The 18,241-nt window shown below is 37.2% G+C and overlaps 7 protein-coding genes across 7 annotated transcripts; 3 read left to right on the plus strand and 4 right to left on the minus strand.

Annotated features, from left to right (window-relative positions):
* Nucleotides 1-494: 494 nt before the first annotated feature.
* On the plus strand, nucleotides 495-1,828 carry LOC129782196 (histone H1-like). Its single transcript, XM_055789565.1, has one exon. The coding sequence runs from the start codon at nucleotides 518-520 to the stop codon at nucleotides 1,196-1,198; it is 681 nt and encodes a 226-aa protein (XP_055645540.1). The 5' UTR covers nucleotides 495-517; the 3' UTR covers nucleotides 1,199-1,828.
* A 161-nt stretch (nucleotides 1,829-1,989) lies between these two features.
* LOC129782193 (histone H4) lies at nucleotides 1,990-2,336 on the minus strand. The gene has a single exon (XM_055789562.1). It carries the CDS (start codon nucleotides 2,299-2,301, stop codon nucleotides 1,990-1,992), a length of 312 nt encoding a protein of 103 aa, XP_055645537.1. The 5' UTR covers nucleotides 2,302-2,336.
* A 186-nt stretch (nucleotides 2,337-2,522) lies between these two features.
* LOC129782167 (uncharacterized) lies at nucleotides 2,523-15,047 on the plus strand. Its single transcript, XM_055789536.1, has 3 exons — nucleotides 2,523-2,940; nucleotides 12,878-13,250; nucleotides 14,721-15,047. The coding sequence occupies exons 1-3, from the start codon at nucleotides 2,538-2,540 to the stop codon at nucleotides 15,034-15,036; spliced, it is 1,092 nt and encodes a 363-aa protein (XP_055645511.1). The 5' UTR covers nucleotides 2,523-2,537; the 3' UTR covers nucleotides 15,037-15,047.
* On the minus strand, nucleotides 10,392-12,660 carry LOC129782182 (histone H2A). The gene is made up of 2 exons (XM_055789551.1): nucleotides 11,609-12,660; nucleotides 10,392-11,530 (listed from the first exon to the last, which is right to left on the minus strand). The coding sequence occupies exon 1, from the start codon at nucleotides 12,619-12,621 to the stop codon at nucleotides 12,247-12,249; it is 375 nt and encodes a 124-aa protein (XP_055645526.1). The 5' UTR covers nucleotides 12,622-12,660; the 3' UTR covers nucleotides 10,392-11,530; nucleotides 11,609-12,246.
* LOC129782186 (histone H2B-like) lies at nucleotides 12,858-13,845 on the plus strand. The gene has a single exon (XM_055789555.1). The coding sequence runs from the start codon at nucleotides 12,880-12,882 to the stop codon at nucleotides 13,252-13,254; it is 375 nt and encodes a 124-aa protein (XP_055645530.1). The 5' UTR covers nucleotides 12,858-12,879; the 3' UTR covers nucleotides 13,255-13,845.
* LOC129782175 (histone H3) lies at nucleotides 14,041-14,483 on the minus strand. Its single transcript, XM_055789544.1, has one exon. It carries the CDS (start codon nucleotides 14,449-14,451, stop codon nucleotides 14,041-14,043), a length of 411 nt encoding a protein of 136 aa, XP_055645519.1. The 5' UTR covers nucleotides 14,452-14,483.
* A 471-nt stretch (nucleotides 15,048-15,518) lies between the features above and the next one.
* On the minus strand, nucleotides 15,519-17,078 carry LOC129782171 (histone H1B-like). Its single transcript, XM_055789540.1, has one exon. It carries the CDS (start codon nucleotides 17,044-17,046, stop codon nucleotides 16,366-16,368), a length of 681 nt encoding a protein of 226 aa, XP_055645515.1. The 5' UTR covers nucleotides 17,047-17,078; the 3' UTR covers nucleotides 15,519-16,365.
* Nucleotides 17,079-18,241: the final 1,163 nt, after the last annotated feature.

Raw genomic sequence — 18,241 nt, forward strand, 5'->3', positions numbered from 1 at the left:
TCTTGCCTGAGCTGTGCCTGATGTATCATATGATTACTCCAAAGTAAAGATGAAAATGCTTCGCTGTGTTATTAAGTGAGCACTCGATTCTGGTATCAATAGATCGGGAAAATGTTCCCATTTTATAAAAATGCAGTTTAATAACTGTCTATTTTTTGCAATGTGAGAAATTTGAACATTTTCGACATAGTGTTGATACTTCTGATACATATCATCTGCTTTTATGGAGAATTTTTAGCGCATCGGTTGGGGAATTCAAATTTAGAACAACTTTAAATGGTATATTGAATATCATAGTGAATAATAAGTAGTGCATCTGGTAAAAATATGAAAACAAAACAGAGAAAATTGACATTTCTTAAAGTATGAATTACAAAAACGCAAAATGTTTTTCCAACATAAAACTCAAACGAACACATTGAGTTTCCCTAACACAGATGTCGATTTCAATCATTAGTCGTCAACAAAAAAAAATCAGCATCCCGTCGAACTATAGCAGTGAAACACAGTGAATAAAATGGCCGAAACAGCTACTGAAGTCGTTCCCGCAGCATCAGTTGCTGCATCTCCAGCCAAGACACCGAAAAAGGCTCGTGCTCCTAAAGGAGAGGGTAAGAAACCGAAAAAGTCAGCCACCCATCCACCAGTGAATGAAATGGTTTTAGCCGCCATCAAGACTTTGAAGGAACGTAATGGATCATCTCTTCAGGCGATCAAGAAGTATATCGGTGCCAATTACAAGTGTGACGTTGCTAAGCTCTCAACTTTCATTAAAAAATCTTTGAAGAGTGGTGTCGAGAAAGGTAATCTTGTGCAAACCAAAGGAAGTGGAGCATCAGGATCTTTTAAAATTAAATCAAAGGACAAGAAACCAGAGGGCGAAAAGAAACCTAAGAAAACAACGGCTGCGAAAAAGCCTACTGGAGAGAAGAAAGTCGCCAAAAAGGCAGCTACTTCCAAAACTGCTGCTGACAAAAAACTAAAGGCAGCACCATCAAAGAAAGCTGTTGAGAAGAAGGCTAAAGCAGCCGTCGCAAAGAATGCCAAAAAGGCTGGAACAGTGAAGACAGCAGCCGCTCCCAAACAGAAATCAACCAGACCATCGAAAACAGCAACGAAGAAACCAAAAACTCCCAAACCGAAAAAAGCTACTCCGGCTAAGAAAATCGCTCCGAAAAAACCCGCTACCAAGAAGTAAAGTTTCTCATCGGGAAATTCATTTAAAAACAAACAGTCCTTCTCAGGACTACCAAACACAATGAATCGAAAGAGTAACAATAATTTTCCACCTCTAATAACTCATATATTTTCTTCATGACAGTCAATAAACATTTATTAGATTTATTATTTTATTTCATTCATGTTGACGGGTGCAATTAAAAAAATGAATTTCGGTCACGTCACGGAAATTTTCCAATTTTGAGCGTTTATTGTTTAGTCATTTCTTAACGGAACAATGAGATTTTTGCACAATTTGCAATTTAAACTCTCAAAGATATTCAGAATGAACGTGCAACATATATTATAACGTAATCCTACGTAAACTATGAGGGTCGTGTCTCGGCCACAAGTCTTCCACTTTTTCCAACGAAAAGAGTGATACCGTAATGTATAATTCTTGATAAACGATTTACTAGAATACATTGGCCCAAGTCTCTGTCAAATGACGATTTGTCTTGAAATGTGTTAAGTTTGGACCAAATTCAATTGAAATTATCATAATCGTTCAATGATTACAAGTACATAAGCTTCGCTTGCGATGATTCATCATTCAACGCATAATCCACAGACACAGACATTCAAAAAAGAAAAAAAAAGAAAGAAATTATTATCCATAAATTAAATTACATGTCTTATAACATCATAAATAAAATTATCTTGCTAATGAACAATAACTGCTTTGAAAACATTTAAAAGAACTCTTTACATGAGAAATATTGTGGCCCTGAAAAGAGCCGTTTTGTTGAACCGTACACCAAATTATATCATTTAACCTCCGAAACCATAGAGAGTACGACCTTGGCGTTTCAAAGCGTACACAACGTCCATTGCGGTAACCGTCTTCCGTTTGGCGTGTTCGGTATAGGTAACAGCATCTCGGATAACGTTTTCCAGAAATACTTTCAGCACACCACGAGTTTCTTCGTAGATGAGACCGGAAATACGCTTCACTCCCCCACGACGAGCCAAACGACGGATAGCGGGCTTTGTGATTCCCTGGATGTTATCACGCAGAACCTTACGATGACGCTTGGCTCCTCCTTTGCCCAGTCCCTTTCCTCCTTTACCACGGCCAGTCATTTTTCTGGACTATTTTAGATTGTTTTCGAGTTCAAACGATGAATGAAACTGATGCTCTTTGCCTCTAACGGTACCCTCTTTTATACATGAATGAAAATATTTCCTTCTTCTTCATGTTGTCATTCTTCTCTTTTTTGCTTTTTCCTCTTTGTTTCCTATAAAAGCGAGGGAATGCGTTGAACTTTCCCATTCATTCATCAACTTTGAAACCGTTAACTCTACTGAAATCGTAAGCAATGGCTCGTACCAAGCAGACCGCGCGTAAATCCACCGGAGGAAAGGCTCCTCGCAAACAGTTGGCCACTAAAGCTGCTCGTAAAAGTGCTCCAGCTACCGGAGGAGTCAAGAAGCCACATCGTTATCGACCAGGAACCGTCGCTTTGCGTGAAATTCGTCGTTATCAAAAGTCGACTGAATTACTGATTCGTAAGCTTCCATTCCAACGTTTGGTTCGTGAGATCGCTCAGGATTTTAAGACCGATCTTCGCTTCCAGAGCTCGGCTGTTATGGCTCTGCAGGAAGCAAGTGAAGCTTATCTGGTCGGATTATTCGAAGATACCAATCTGTGTGCCATCCATGCCAAACGAGTCACCATTATGCCGAAAGACATTCAATTGGCTCGTCGTATTCGTGGAGAACGCGCCTAAATTTGACCTTCATTCTCAACCAAACGGCCCTTTTCAGGGCCACTAACTTATGCGAAAAGAGTTTGAGTAAGGTGAATGATTTTGGTTTGTCCACTTCTTTGAATGCTCTAGTTAGCGCACCTGTGTCAAATCAGGTATTCAAATGTTTCCAAACATATAAATAAAATTGTCTTTTTCATGATTTACAGTAGTTTTATAGAATATTTTGACGGATTCGTATGTTTTGAAGGTTTACAAAGTCCACCTTCTAATGGTGTCAACGCGCCCTCATTTGAGCTAACTTTTAATCAATCGCCAGATGATAGTTTGGTACGTATTCAGACCTTTTCTGGATTATGACACATACAAATATTGTAAACACCATTTATATCAGATTTATATATCTAAATTATGTAATTGATGCATCTCGATGACCTCAATTTTGATCATGGTTTGTTCGATGCCCTGATGTTGGCAATAAAAAATACAACATCTACTCTGAAATTCGAATTTCTTCATTCAAAAATGGTGATTTCTAAAACCGATTAAACCGGACAATCTTTGAAAAAACATTTAAAAAAATGAACAATTGGAACGCCTTATGGTATTATTAGCAATTAGAGACTGGGGGCTTTCCAACGAACCCAAACTCGTCTTGATTACATGTGTGATTTTCAAAAAGAAAAATCGATTTGCATTATTTGCTAGTTGCGTGAAAACACCCAAAATCGGACAAACCAACATTAAGGTAAATAATGAGTTTTCTAACATTAGTATTACATACGTTGTGACACGATGTAGACAAATATTCCCGAATATGAATGACGCTCTGAGCCTAGCGGTCAATGTTATTCTAGAAGATAACTTTTGATGAAAAACATGTTTCCATACATATGATCAAATCTGAACTATTTCAAAGCTAACGAACTAATTTTAGTTGTGCACAATGTTTGCTTGTACTCTACGTTCTCTGAATAACCAGTTAGGATTATTGAGTAATGTTTTCTGAGTACAAAGTTCAAATTTTGTTTCGAGGGGTCTTTCATTTATTTTTATTATTTTGACTGATGTTTTGATAAATCCTGCCAAACTTCTCATCGATTCGTTTATCTTGGTGTAGATAGTTGTAAACTCTTTTAATTTTACTGCAATTTCATTTGGGACAGATCATGTTGGGTCTTGAATTAGAATCTACAAAACACAAGAGTTGGCAATTGAATATTGGATGCTCAATTGTTGAATTCACTTATTGCACTATGAATTCTGTATAAAATCATCATGTAAGTCTCGAAATGTGCTTTACAAACTTCTCAATAAGTTGTATTAATTTAAATCATGACGTCGAGTCATTTCGGATACTTTTTGTGATGAAACTCATACGAGAGGGGAATCATTATCAATCGAATCAAACTACTAGAGAACTTTTTTCCCAAACTCTTGTCAAACAGATTTGTGGCCCTGAAAAGGGCCGTTGATTTTATGCTACATCACTCGGGATTTACTTGGAGCTGGTATACTTCGTGACGGCCTTGGTTCCTTCGGAGACAGCGTGTTTGGCCAATTCTCCTGGCAGCAGTAAACGAACTGCGGTTTGAATTTCACGAGAAGTTATCGTTGAACGTTTGTTGTAATGCGCCAAGCGAGATGATTCAGCGGCGATGCGTTCGAAAATATCATTCACAAAGCTGTTCATGATACTCATGGCTTTGGATGAAATACCCGTGTCAGGATGGACTTGTTTCAACACTTTGTAAATGTAGATAGCGTAGCTTTCCTTCCTGCGGACCTTCTTCTTTTTCTTGTTGGCCGCTGAAGTGTTGGAATTGGCAGGAAATGCCGCTCGTGACAACAAGAAGACCAGAATTATCCCACGTCATCTGCAGTTGGCTATCCGTAATGACGAAGAATTGAATAAGCTGCTGTCGGGTGTAACTATTGCTCAAGGCGGAGTTTTGCCCAACATCCAAGCTGTTCTACTGCCCAAAAAGACCGAGAAGAAAGCTTAAATAAACAACGAATTCGAATTACATGAAAACCGAGAACCCAACCGTCCTTTTCAGGACGACAAAACATTCTTAACTAAGAGTAACAATATTTTTTTTGCCTACGATTTGCCATTTGTTTCGATCAAATCCAATCCTCAGTTACAGTGTACATTAAGATTAGGAAAGCATTTGTTTCAAAAACGATATGAGTACATCGTTACACTAATTTGAAATCTTAATCTAAGCTCAGACGGCATAACGCGGCGAGGAATGTGTCCAGATGAAACCGAATATAGGGACATGAAATCAACACTGGCAAACAGTATTAATTATACAAGCGAAATTTTGTTGGGTAAAACATGATGATCTCACGCAGGTAGTCGAGCTGGCCCAAAGGAACCAAATTTACAGAGGGTATACCAGCTGCCAGAAAAAAAAAAACATTTCCGTCCATATGTACATATCATTTGTAATTTAGGCATAAACGACCTCTTAGTAGGAAGCAACAAAAAAAAGCAAAAAGGTAGCAAAATCCAGAAGTGCTGCTTTTTTTAAAGAGAAAGGAAAGGGGAATGGATACATAGATAAATGTAGTTGGCTAAATAAAATCATTAGTAATTCTTGATGAGACATCGCAAACTGGTACGCTTGAGTGTACTCTTTCGTACCTCTCAATCGGAAGCCAGCTTAGTCCTTTCAGTTTTTTCATGTTAAACCCTTTAAACCTGCCCTTCGTCGAAACTCTGGGGACAATAGAGTGTCGCCATGTTTCAAGTGATCTCCTCTCTCCACTCTTTCGTTCAGCGGTATCAATACCAGTATCATTAAATGTTAGCTGTAACCCAACACACATAAGTAGCTTCATAGCTATTGATGTCCTGGCATTGATATCGTTGGATTCGATAAGACATAAATATGTTTTTCACCCGACAATGCAATATGAGGGGCTTAGAATGAAAGGCGTGTAAGTGATTTGATCGATTTCTCTACTTCTACTCTCTCTCTTTTTTGGTCATAGCTTAGCTGCAAATACATTCCCAGCTGTATTTGACAATGTGGAAGATAGGTCAGAACCTCACATATCAGATTCTATAGCAAACTTAAATTGGAACGTTTTTGCAATTGAGTTATTAACTAAAGAAAAAGTTGATGAAGAGAAATCGATCAAGTCACTTACACCCCTTGCATTCTAAGCCTCTCATATGTCATAATTCAGCTCGCGCAATTTTTCATATTTTCTGTTGAGACTCAGCCTAGGTTCCATCAAAGTTCACATTTGACAATAGTTCAAACAGAGAAAAAAAAACACATTTTTCTATTTTCACAAACATTTCGATAATGGTTATCATGATAACACGTATACGCAATAGGCCAAACAATGGATTGAAAGCAACGAAAAACCATTATTTGAATTTTATGTGAATATCCAGAATTGAGATTGCAAATTAATTGAAAGTGGATATAAAGTGCCCTGTGTCTCTATCACTTCAAAATTAGATTAGGTTGAAGTAACGATCCTAATAGATATTGTGATCGCTTAGTTCACGTGAATATTGCATGGTTTCTATGCGTGTGAACAACTCTGGCATGAATGTTTGACTTTCGTATAGTTATTCGCTAAATATAATGGTCATACATATACACACTTGTGAAAGAATTTCACTTGTGGAAGAATTGTAAACGGTAAACTATAAACTAATCGGTGGCTTATGGTAACTTTTAACAGTTACAGTTTCGGGGATATTTTTTTATAAAAATGGACAATATCTACAAGAAAACAAGAAAAAGAAAAGGAAGTTTTTAGAAATCCTTTTATAAAGATTGTATATATATGCCCCATCTAGAAAAAGGCATTAATTCTTAGTTTACCAAGAATTAAGAGACAATAAATATTAGAAATATGCAAACTCTATATTCCAGCACCTTTATCATCTGGTAATTATCTAGAATACGTTATACATTCTTCTCCTTCTCATTCTTCTCACCGAAAAAAATATGTTTACTTCGAGCATGCAGTTATACTATGTTCCGATTCTTACTCCAGTGAAACCACAATCGATTAATACGTTTTTATGTTATTTTTTAGCTTTTAGCTTTATACTTCCATGAATTATATTCAGTTGCTTACTTTTAATTAATAAAATTTGAATTTTATTAATTGAATTAGAACGAAGATAACATATTTTTAGGAGTTTTTTCATTCAATCATACTCTCTTCTTCAAATAAATGCCAATAAAGCCTGAAAAATACACAATGGCAACGTGTTATGATTTTGCACGCGAGTATAGGAGGGTTAAAGAGACTTTGGACTGTTCATTCGCCTCTAATAAAAAAAAACACATACAAAGTTGAGGTGTTTCGCATGTAAACTCGACCGTATTATCCTACTACGAGATGCTACGAGTACAGTCATCTTCGAATACATTGCCCCAATCTAAAACGATGCTATAATTGTTTCAATAAACACGAAGAAGTACCTAGGAGTCACAATTCTGCCGAAATTGGGGTGGAAGTCATTGACCCAGTAGCCGACACTGTGAAATTGTAGTGCGCCGTATGAACCGAAATCAGTATATCGTGTAAATTTTTGAATGAATTGATCGACGTCAATGTAGGAAATAATGTTGCCGAATGTCTACATTTTGTTTTCTGCTGATCTAGAAATTCATTTGTTGATCTGTTAGCAATCACAATTTTATTCTTACAATACGATTTCTACGTTCAATTTTTTTTACAATACGAAGATCTATTGTCCTATTCCTGTCATCCTGCACCTGCTCCCACGGCACGTATTACCCATAATTTGCTACACCGTACCTCCACCTAGCCTTGAGCTGATCTTTATCCCTAGCAAAAAATGGTTTGGTTTTTGATTATAGAGATTTCAAACTTTTCAGTTCTTTCGTCTCTAGCCTTGAGAAAGCATCTTGGAAAAACTTTACTCTACTCCTGCACTAATGAGCAAAAAATTAATTTGACAAGCTGCTGTCTCGCGTGTACGCAACTACTCCCAGTGGATCACGCCATGACGATTCCAAAATACGCAAAAAGTTTCAAAAAAAACTATTACCAAACATGTTTTCATTTTATCCGGCTACTTATAACTCACCCGTTCGGGTAAAGCTCTGTATCAGAGATGCCAGATGTGAAGACCTTCATTTAATTTAAAGGCGTTTCGAACACATTCTAAGGTATAACCAGAAGCTTTCCGGCCCTTTCCATCCGTTCAGCAATAGTGAGAAGCATTTTACGCACGATACATTGAATTGATACGGCGCGCTGTGATTTTCTTTTCTGCGAATTACGCATCGTCGGTTTCTGGTCAATGACTTCTACTATAATTTCGACAGAAGGGTTCCTCCTCGATTGCTCTTCGTGTCCATTGATCCAATTACGCTCTCTCACGCAACATCCGAACCAGATTGCGAGAGAGGCTAGCTAAAGAAAACAAAACCGAAGTTTTTTGCTATAGAGTATTAGTAGCAAACGCGGAGATCACCAACACAAAATCAATCGAGAGAGATCCACGAATACTTCAGATGAAGAGAAGTTGTTACACCACCACCAAGAACGGTCGCTTATACCGTCCCGCTCGCAATAAGAGCATTATTTTGCGCTGGCTGAATTTAACTAAGAACCAACCAATTTGTAATAATTTGGATAGCGTTTCTCGTGGATGCGGCTGATATAGTTTAAATGGTAGTGTTGTACGGTGTAGGAGGCCACCGTCTAGTTTGGTCAATTCCGGATAACTGGGGTTGCTGTCAAGTTGAATAAAAAGTTGATTACATGCTGCTGTGTTAGTGTTGTGCGAGTTCGATGGCCTGGGAACAAAATTATGAAAAATATTGTGTAATTGCACAAGTGCATTTCTGAAGTTGCCGGTAGTGTCGCGGATTTTTGATAACGTGGTTATTTCCCGCGTCATCCAGTTCAGTTTTCCGGTCAGTCTCAGTCTCAGCAAACACAAGCGCTTAAAAAGGCTACTGACAGTTAGTAACAGAAATATACTGCCAAGTCGTATATATCGCAGTGATAATATTACGTAATATAATAAAATCCATGTAATTTTCCCGTGTTTGATGAAATAAGAGTGCTATGACAACACAGAGCATGAAAGGAAAAGGCTTCCATTTTGTCAGTGAAGGAAGCAGCGCGAAGAACGGAGGGTGGTTTTGAAGCTAATCAAAGAGCTCCAGCACCATGTTTAAAGGTAAGTGAGCATATTCTATACATATAGTGGTAGTGGGTGCAAATTGGTCATAGGGGGCAAAGTGGTCACCTGCTTGTTTGGTAGTATAACTATTGACTATAGATGCCGTATTGATAGTCACCTTAAGTTTGGAGAAATTAATTACTTTTGAGCCACCCTGTACTTCAGTAGAGCTGTCGCATGTTACAATATAAATAAAAACAGAAATTGCTCTCTCGATAGCCATTAGGCCGTAGTTTTGTGCGCATGGTATCTAAGGAATTTCTCGTGAAATTTAGTTTATTCAATCTGATATATTGGACAAATCATCAGTTTGGACGCCTGTTCACATATTCTAGGAGAGGTGAACACATATTTTGTTTAATCTCTGCGATTAATTAGCATTAGAATTTACTTTGATGTTTGGGGCAAAGTACAATACAATGTTTTGTTTACTAAAGCTGATATACCACACCACATTCTGCTCTTATAAAGGATCCTTTTGTGGGTTTGACCCTGGATAAATATGCCACTCCAACTAAACCAAGCCTAGTTATGCGGAACGTTATGTGTTTCTTACTATGTTTTTGTATGCATGAGAAAATTTAAATTGAGACTCTAGGTGAATAGGCCAAGCTTATTTCAAACAAGTACCTACTATATCAAATGTGATTTCAATTGTGATTTGATTGATTTCAATGTGAAATTTGAACGAAAAAATCGCATAAATCTATCCCATTTATTTAGATATGTGCGAGCGCCCACTTTGTCCCCACCAGGTAACCACTTTACCTCCAAGCAAAAAAAAAGTTCGATTTTTCACCTTTTTTCTATTGATGAAAAGTGTACTATTTTGAATTTTAATAGTAAAAGCCGTTTGCTATCTTGAACAACAATGAGTTGAACTATAATATTCTTCGAGAAACGGGAATTGAATCGATATGTGGACGCTGGGAATGGACATATTCCTTAGGGTGACCACTATGCCCCCACTTCCCTTACAGCCATTTCATGCCAAACCGATATAGTGGTTCTCAGATTTTCGTGGAAAGTGGAAATTTTGTTTTTTGTCGCAAACCATTAGACCCGTATTTTTTTTTTTTTTTTTTGTAAGGGTGACTATTTCCATTTGTAGGGTGGTCCGAAAATTCAAATTTTTCCACTTATTTCAAAGACTTACTTCTTGAAAAATTCATAACTACTGAGCCGATTTAGATGATCGAGATATCTACTTATAGCTGATCTTTTTTGAAAAAATACCAGAGTTGCATAAAATTTGACTTTTGGCTTCGTTATTATTAATTGTATTTGTGTTTTATAGTTTTCATGGTCTCGGGACCAATGGCGCTATATTTATATATATTTTTTTTTCGTGAAAGCTAAGAATTTTTTACAGAACATATCTCGAAACCAGAGAGGAGTTTTTTTTGTTTTTAAGCTATGATTTTTCAAAGCTAACCGTTATTATTCATTGTATTCATTTTTTATAGCTTACATGGTTTCGGTACCAATGGCGCTATATTTTTTTATATTTTCTCTTGAAAGCTGAGTTTTTTTTTACATAACATATCCAAAATTCAGAGAGGAGTTTTTTTAGTTTTTGAGTTATGATTTTTGAAAGTTAACATGTTTTTGGGCAGGTAGCTTAATGAGTAGAAAATAGGAATAAGTATAGTAATCGGTAGATATTAAGGACAATGAAAAACATGTATCAGGTAAAGGTATCTCAGGTAAATGCAAAAAATGTAGAGACGACAAGTTATAAAGCAATAGAAAGAAAACTTAAAACCCGTTATAATCATTTGAAGCAATTTTCCGTAAAACTCAGTTATATCATAGTTTTAGACCGAAAAATGAAAACTATACTATCGTAAAACGATTCTCGTTCTCGGAAGAAGAACATTCTGTGAAACTGTAAAAGAAAATTTAAGCATGCTTTATGCCTAGAATAAAAAATATGAAAAATATAACAGATGAATTTTAATTCCTACCCACTCGTCGTCTCTACATTTTTTGCATTTTAAGAAAAGACGACACTTATAGAATAACTACATAAATTGGAAAAAAGTCATTCGATTTTTCGATTTAAGATCGATTCTTTGATACCGATTCAATCAGTTAATTGATCCCTACGCTGTTTAGAAAATCGATCTTTTTCTAAAGATTGTCCAATCGTAGCTCAGTTACAATACATGCGGAACGATTTTTCGTTCCAGCACGGAAAAATGTAAAAAATATAACATGTATTAATATTTGTCGAGTGTTTTTTCTTTAGCTACACTGCCTCTTTTAATTTATATTGAGCATTTCAAACAGAAGTACTAAATTTCAACTTTGGTATTCAGGTTGCCTAAATAATAAAATTTCATAGATGAGTTCAAGTACATAACAGCCTAACAATTCATCGCTGCAATCCGTCAATATGCTGCTTATATGAATGTGGAATAAAGGAAAGATAATTATCGAGTCTTGTTTTAGGTTCGGTTTTAGGATCGGAATTTACCGTTTTTAGTGTGGATTTCTAACAGTGATGATGTTTCGTTGAATGAGAATGGAATGGCCCTACTGGAAATGTTATTCACTGGCAGCTGGTATACTTTACGGTGGCGGTTCTTTCAGCCAATCTCCACTGCTACCTGGGATAATTATGTTTTGCTCAACTTTGCAATTTTCTCCCGTATATTGATATTGCTTGCCTTTGTTGATTTTCAGGTCGAAATTCGATTTTGTTTCGAAGCAATGTTTGAAGCATTAGTTGTTGTGAGTTGATACTTTGTTATAATTCAAGACATCGAAGCATATTTCCATTGTAAGAAAATATGTTGGATTTTCGATATGCGTGTCGGTTTATAACTCATCTCCATTGGCAAATCTTCCTATTTTCGTTTCTATGTTGAACACTGTATGGGCGGTAAAAAACAGCATACTTTTAGGTTTGCTTTAATATTTCCTATTCGGTATAACGATTAACTTATATCTGTTTGGAAACAGACGCTCTCCTTCAGTGATTGCTGTGGATTGATTTTTAGATTAGTGGAGGGTGGAAAATCAATCATTGTAACTCTTTATTAAAAATTTGTTGTCGTCCTGAAAAGGACGGTTGGGTTCTCGATTCTAGTGCACTTTCATGTCGTTGTTGATTTAAGCCTTCTTCTCGGTTTTCTTGGGTAGCAGAACAGCTTGGATATTGGGCAAGACTCCGCCTTGAGCAATAGTTACACCCGACAGTAGTTTGTTCAATTCTTCGTCATTACGGATAGCCAACTGCAGATGACGTGGGATAATCCTGGTCTTCTTGTTGTCACGAGCGGCATTTCCTGCCAATTCCAATACTTCAGCGGCCAAATATTCCATCACTGCGGCCAGATAAACGGGTGCTCCAGCTCCAACACGTTCGGCATAGTTTCCCTTCCTGAGCAGACGATGAATACGACCCACTGGGAACTGTAAGCCAGCACGATTTGAACGGGACTTCGCCTTTCCCTTAACTTTTCCTCCTTTACCACGTCCAGACATTTTTTGTTATATAATTATGAAATTATTCACGTGCGAAGCGAAACTGTACTGATCAAAGTTTCCGGATAACGAACCCTCTTTTATACCTGCTGAAACAATGTTTGTTTCACTCTCAGACAGAGCTACGAATATAATGAAATGACAACATAAACGAAAGGGGACGGTCATACATTCCACCCTGACCGAGCATAAAACATGATGTTTCCTTTGCTTTCGACATTAGTTCCTCTCGAACAGTAAAAGCGATACAACATAGCAATGGCTCCTAAAACCAGTGGAAAGGCAGCGAAGAAGTCTGGAAAGGCCCAGAAAAGTATTACCAAGACCGACAAGAAAAAGAAGAAGGTCCGCAGGAAGGAAAGCTACGCTATCTACATTTACAAAGTGTTGAAACAAGTCCATCCTGACACGGGTATTTCATCCAAAGCCATGAGTATCATGAACAGCTTCGTGAATGATATTTTCGAACGCATCGCCGCTGAATCATCTCGCTTGGCGCATTACAACAAACGTTCAACGATAACTTCTCGTGAAATTCAAACCGCAGTTCGTTTACTGCTGCCAGGAGAATTGGCCAAACACGCTGTCTCCGAAGGAACCAAAGCCGTCACGAAGTATACCAGCTCCAAGTAACTCCCGAGTCATGTAGCAAAAAAAAAAACAACGGCCCTTTTCAGGGCCACAAATTTGTTTGATAAGTGTGTAGGAAAAGGTTTTCTAATTGTTGATTTGTAGATTTTCGTTGTCATAATGAGTCGCCTCTCGTGTGATTAATTCGAGGGATTCAGAAAAGTCATATCACAAAAGGTATCCGAAATGAGTAGATACAACAATTTCATGTAGTTCGTTTGACGTTACGTTTGGGAATGAAGTGATGATATTGTGCAGAATGTATGATGATGCATATAGTGAATTCAATGATTGACATCCTCATATTCAGTTGCAGATGCTAATTGAAGACTCGGCATCATTATCTGTTCTCAATGCAATTGCACCAAAATTAGAAGAGTTAGCAGTTTAGTGTCGAGAAACTAATCGTAGAGAGGTTTAACAGGATTGATTTTGGTGTTTATACAATAAAGCTATATACATAAAAAAATCATGAAACTGGGAAACCTCGAGCTTTGTACTTTTAAAATGTTATTCAATTTTTATATATGGATAATCTGAGGGTACTTAGAACTAAGTCAGGAACACCGTAAAAAAGGTGTCGTAAAATATGATTCGCTATAATTTTTAGCGTCAATAAAAGAAGATCAGAAGTTCATTTATATTTGATAAGATTCATGTTTCAATATATCGTGCGGCTCCGCCGTATGTAATGTTGTAGATAGAAAACAGTTTTTCAAACTCTTTTCGAATAAATTGGTGGCCCTGAAAAGGGCCGTTTGTTTGAGAATGAGATTAGATCAGTCAGATTTAAGCGCGTTCTCCACGGATACGACGAGCTAATTGGATATCTTTCGGCATAATGGTGACTCGTTTGGCATGGATGGCACACAGATTGGTATCTTCGAATAATCCAACCAGATAAGCTTCACTTGCTTCCTGCAGAGCCATAACAGCCGAGCTCTGGAAGCGAAGATCGGTCTTAAAATCTTGAGCGATCTCACGAACCAAACGTTGGAATGGAAGCTTACGGATCAGTAATTCAGTCGACTTTTGATAACGACGAATCTCACGCAAAGCGACGGTTCCTGGTCGATAACGATGTGGCTTCTTGACTCCTCCGGTAGCTGGAGCACTTTTACGAGCAGCTTTAGTGGCCAACTGTTTGCGAGGAGCCTTTCCTCCGGTGGATTTACGAGCGGTCTGCTTGGTACGAGCCATTGCTTACGATTTCAGTAGAGTTAACGGTTTCAAAGTTGCTGAATGAATGGGATAATTCAACGCTTTTCTTCGCTTTAATACCTCACGTATGTCGTCATTCTACCATACGCATGCACAAAAAGGAAAGGACAAAAGAAGGGGAAGAATAACAAAATGAAGGAAAAGGAGGAAAAATAATTTCCATTCGGGTATAAAAGTGGGTACCCTTAGGGGAAACAGCATCAGTTTCAGTCATCGTTTGAACTCGGAAACAACATAAAATAGTCCAGAAAAATGACTGGCCGTGGTAAAGGAGGAAAGGGACTGGGCAAAGGAGGAGCCAAGCGTCATCGTAAGGTTCTGCGTGATAACATCCAGGGAATCACAAAGCCCGCTATCCGTCGTTTGGCTCGTCGTGGGGGAGTGAAGCGTATTTCCGGTCTCATCTACGAAGAAACTCGTGGTGTGCTGAAAGTATTTCTGGAAAACGTTATCCGAGATGCTGTTACCTATACCGAACACGCCAAACGGAAGACGGTTACCGCAATGGACGTTGTGTACGCTTTGAAACGCCAAGGTCGTACTCTCTATGGTTTCGGAGGTTAAATGATATAATTTGGTGTACGGTTCAACAAAACGGCCCTTTTCAGGGCCACAATATTTCTCCAGTGAAGAGTTCCTTTAAATGTTTTCAAATCATCCATTATTTTTTAATAAGGATTCGTTGCTTGTTCGGTTATATTATTTGTAAATAACGATGTAATTAGACGTTTAACTGAATTCAAATTGATGTTCTTTACCCATAGAAGTTTAATATTTCTTGAATGAATGTCTGTGAATTATGAGTACACTGTAAGCCAGTGTTGGGAACATGTCATATTAGAAGGATCGTAATAGTAATAAAGTTAGACCAATACCTGGTACATTGCACGTCGCAGTTTGACGCAGACTTGGTCCAATGATTGTTAAGAGGGGACCCCTGAAAATAATGGATTTTCGTGATTTTTTTTTCGGATGTTACGAATAAAGTAAAGTGTTCGGGTATTTTGATGATTGTTTAAGATATATTTGAAGATGTATTTTCCATTCTTTGAGTGCACGAATACTGATTATGACGCTGTTGACGGCTGGATGCGTAGATGTTGTCTGAAAATCGGTACCTTGTTGGTGGTATCGGTTCTGAAGCAACGAGGTGTCGTAGAACAAATTTTAATGAATATTTTGAAACTTTAAGACAATACTTAAAGCGTTACATAGGGGTTTTTTGAAAATTCGAAAAATTGCCAAAACGGCGGCCATTTTCGTTAAAAATTAGACATTTTTCATGAAAAATCTCTAAATAGCGATTTTTCAAAAATCGAAAAAATGATATATCGAAAAACGGCTATGTAACGCCGATAATTCATTTTTACATGCTGATAAACAATTTCAGCCAGATCGGTCGAGTAGATCCTGAGATATCGACACCACCAGTTGAAATAACATGGTTTCGAGAAAAACGCGCTTTAAAATTCGTACATACCTTAAGGTGACTTCATACTTTTGTGGCTGTAACTTTCCAATGAAATATCAAAATACGATAAATTTTTTTAGGACAACATTTCTGAGGGCATAAACTTCCCAAAAATGCAAGAAACAAAAATTCGATTTTTTCGATTTTCTAGACCGGGGTCCTCCCTTAAACAATCGTAATTCTCATGATGCTATTCGGTATCATCGATTAGCTTTTTCGTTAAAATACCAACATTATCAGAATTGTTTAATGTTGGATACAAGATGATGATGTGTGAAAATGTATATTAACTGTCATGAAGAAAACATTCGAATTCTTAGAGGTGGAAAACTATTGTTACTCTTTCGTTCCATTGGTTTTGGTAGTCCTGAGAAGGACTGTTTGTTTTTAAATAAGTTTCAAATGAAAAGCACCAGTGCACTTTACTTTTTGGCAGCAGCTTTCTTCGGAGCAGCTTTCTTTGCTGGTGCTGCCTTTTTCGGTTTTGGAGTTTTAGGCTTCTTCGCTGCTGTCTTCGATGCTTTGGTTGGTTTCTGTTTGGAAGCGGCTGCTTTCTTTACGGTTCCAGCCTTTTTGGCGGTTTTGGCGACGACAGCTTTAGCCTTCTTCTGAACCGCTTTTTTTGCTGGTGCTTCCTTCGGCTTTTTGGCAGCAGCAGTTTTAGAAGTGGCTGCCTTTTTGGCGACTTTCTTTTCCCCTGCAGGTTTCTTCCCAGTCGCAGCTTTCTTTGGTTTCTTCTCGCCCGCAGGTGTCTTATCCTTAGGTTTGATTTTGAAGGATCCCGATGCTCCACTTCCTTTGGTTTGCACAAGATTACCTTTCTCGACACCACTCTTCAAAGATTTTTTTATGAAAGTTGAGAGCTTAGCAACATCACACTTGTAATTGGCACCGATATACTTCTTGATGGCCTGAAGAGAAGATCCATTACGTTCCTTTAAGGTCTTGATGGCGGCCAGAACCATTTCGTTCACTGGTGGATGGGTGGCTGGCTTTTTTGGTTTCTTATCCTCTCCTTTAGGAGCACGAGCCTTTTTCGGTGTCTTGGCTGGAGATGCAGCAACTGATGCTGCGGGAACGACTTCAGTAGCTGTTTCGGCCATTTTATTCACTGTGTTTCACTGCTATGTTTCAACGAAATGCTGAATTCATTGATGCGCTCGGTGCCGCCGTTTGTGCTCGGAATCGAAAACTGTGTTAGGGAAACTCAAAGCGTTCGTTTAAATTTGCTGTTGAGAAAACATTTCGCGTATTTGTAATTTATGTTTTAAAAAATGTTACTTTTCTTTGTTACAGTCCTCACATGTTTATCAGATACCTTATTTAATATTTACTATGATGTTTGAGCTACCATTTAAAGTTGCTCTGTTTTTAAAAGTCCAAGCCGATACTCAATAATTTACGATAAATGCTAATGATATGTATCAGAAGTATCAACACTCTGTCGAAAATGTTCAATTTTCTTACATTGCAAAAGATAAACAGTTATTAAACCTAATTCTAATGAAATAGGGACAATTTTTCGATATATGGATACCAGAATTGAATGTTTTTTCCCAACATTACGAAGCATTCTTATCAAAACTTGGGGCAATCGGAGTAGCTAAAGCAATTTTTGATTTCCGTTCGTTATCATAAGAAATATTATCCTTTTACAAGATTATCAATCTTATTTCAATTTATTCATTTGTTGGAATAATATATTTACTGATCCGAGACAAAACACTCAATATTTCATTTTCTGAAATACTTCATGTTTCGACCCAAGGGTTGATTCGTTAGACAAACAGTCTGTCATCACTTGTGTTATCGGTGATATGTTACGACAATCAAATGGTAGTTTTATTCAATATAGTTATTTCAAAGATAAACGTGAACACAATACAAAAATTATATCTAAATAACCCATTATGTAGGGAATTTTTAGTTATTTCACAGTTTGGTGTAAACAGTGGTAGAATAGAAAATACTGTTACCATAAACGAGATCTGCCTTTTTCGATATGCGATTTTTTTCGTTATTTTTTTTTTTTTTTTGAAATCATTTATCTTTTTCATAGTTAATAATCATCAATATCAATTCTTATAAAATAATAAATTCAATATTTTTCTCCATTTACGAATTGGTTTTATTTTTCGGACTATCTTATATTACTTTTCGTGATCTGCGGCCAAAATCGAGATTTCATTTTGTCTCTGACTACAAGGTATTTTTGTGTAGACTTTTTTTTTTGAGTATGGTGATGGAATTAAATACACTACCGATAAAAAAAAACATTTGAATGATCAACTAAACCCA

The sequence above is a fragment of the Toxorhynchites rutilus genome, unplaced genomic scaffold (genome assembly GCF_029784135.1).
Source record: "Toxorhynchites rutilus septentrionalis strain SRP unplaced genomic scaffold, ASM2978413v1 HiC_scaffold_44, whole genome shotgun sequence".
Taxonomy (NCBI): Eukaryota; Metazoa; Arthropoda; class Insecta; order Diptera; family Culicidae; genus Toxorhynchites; species Toxorhynchites rutilus.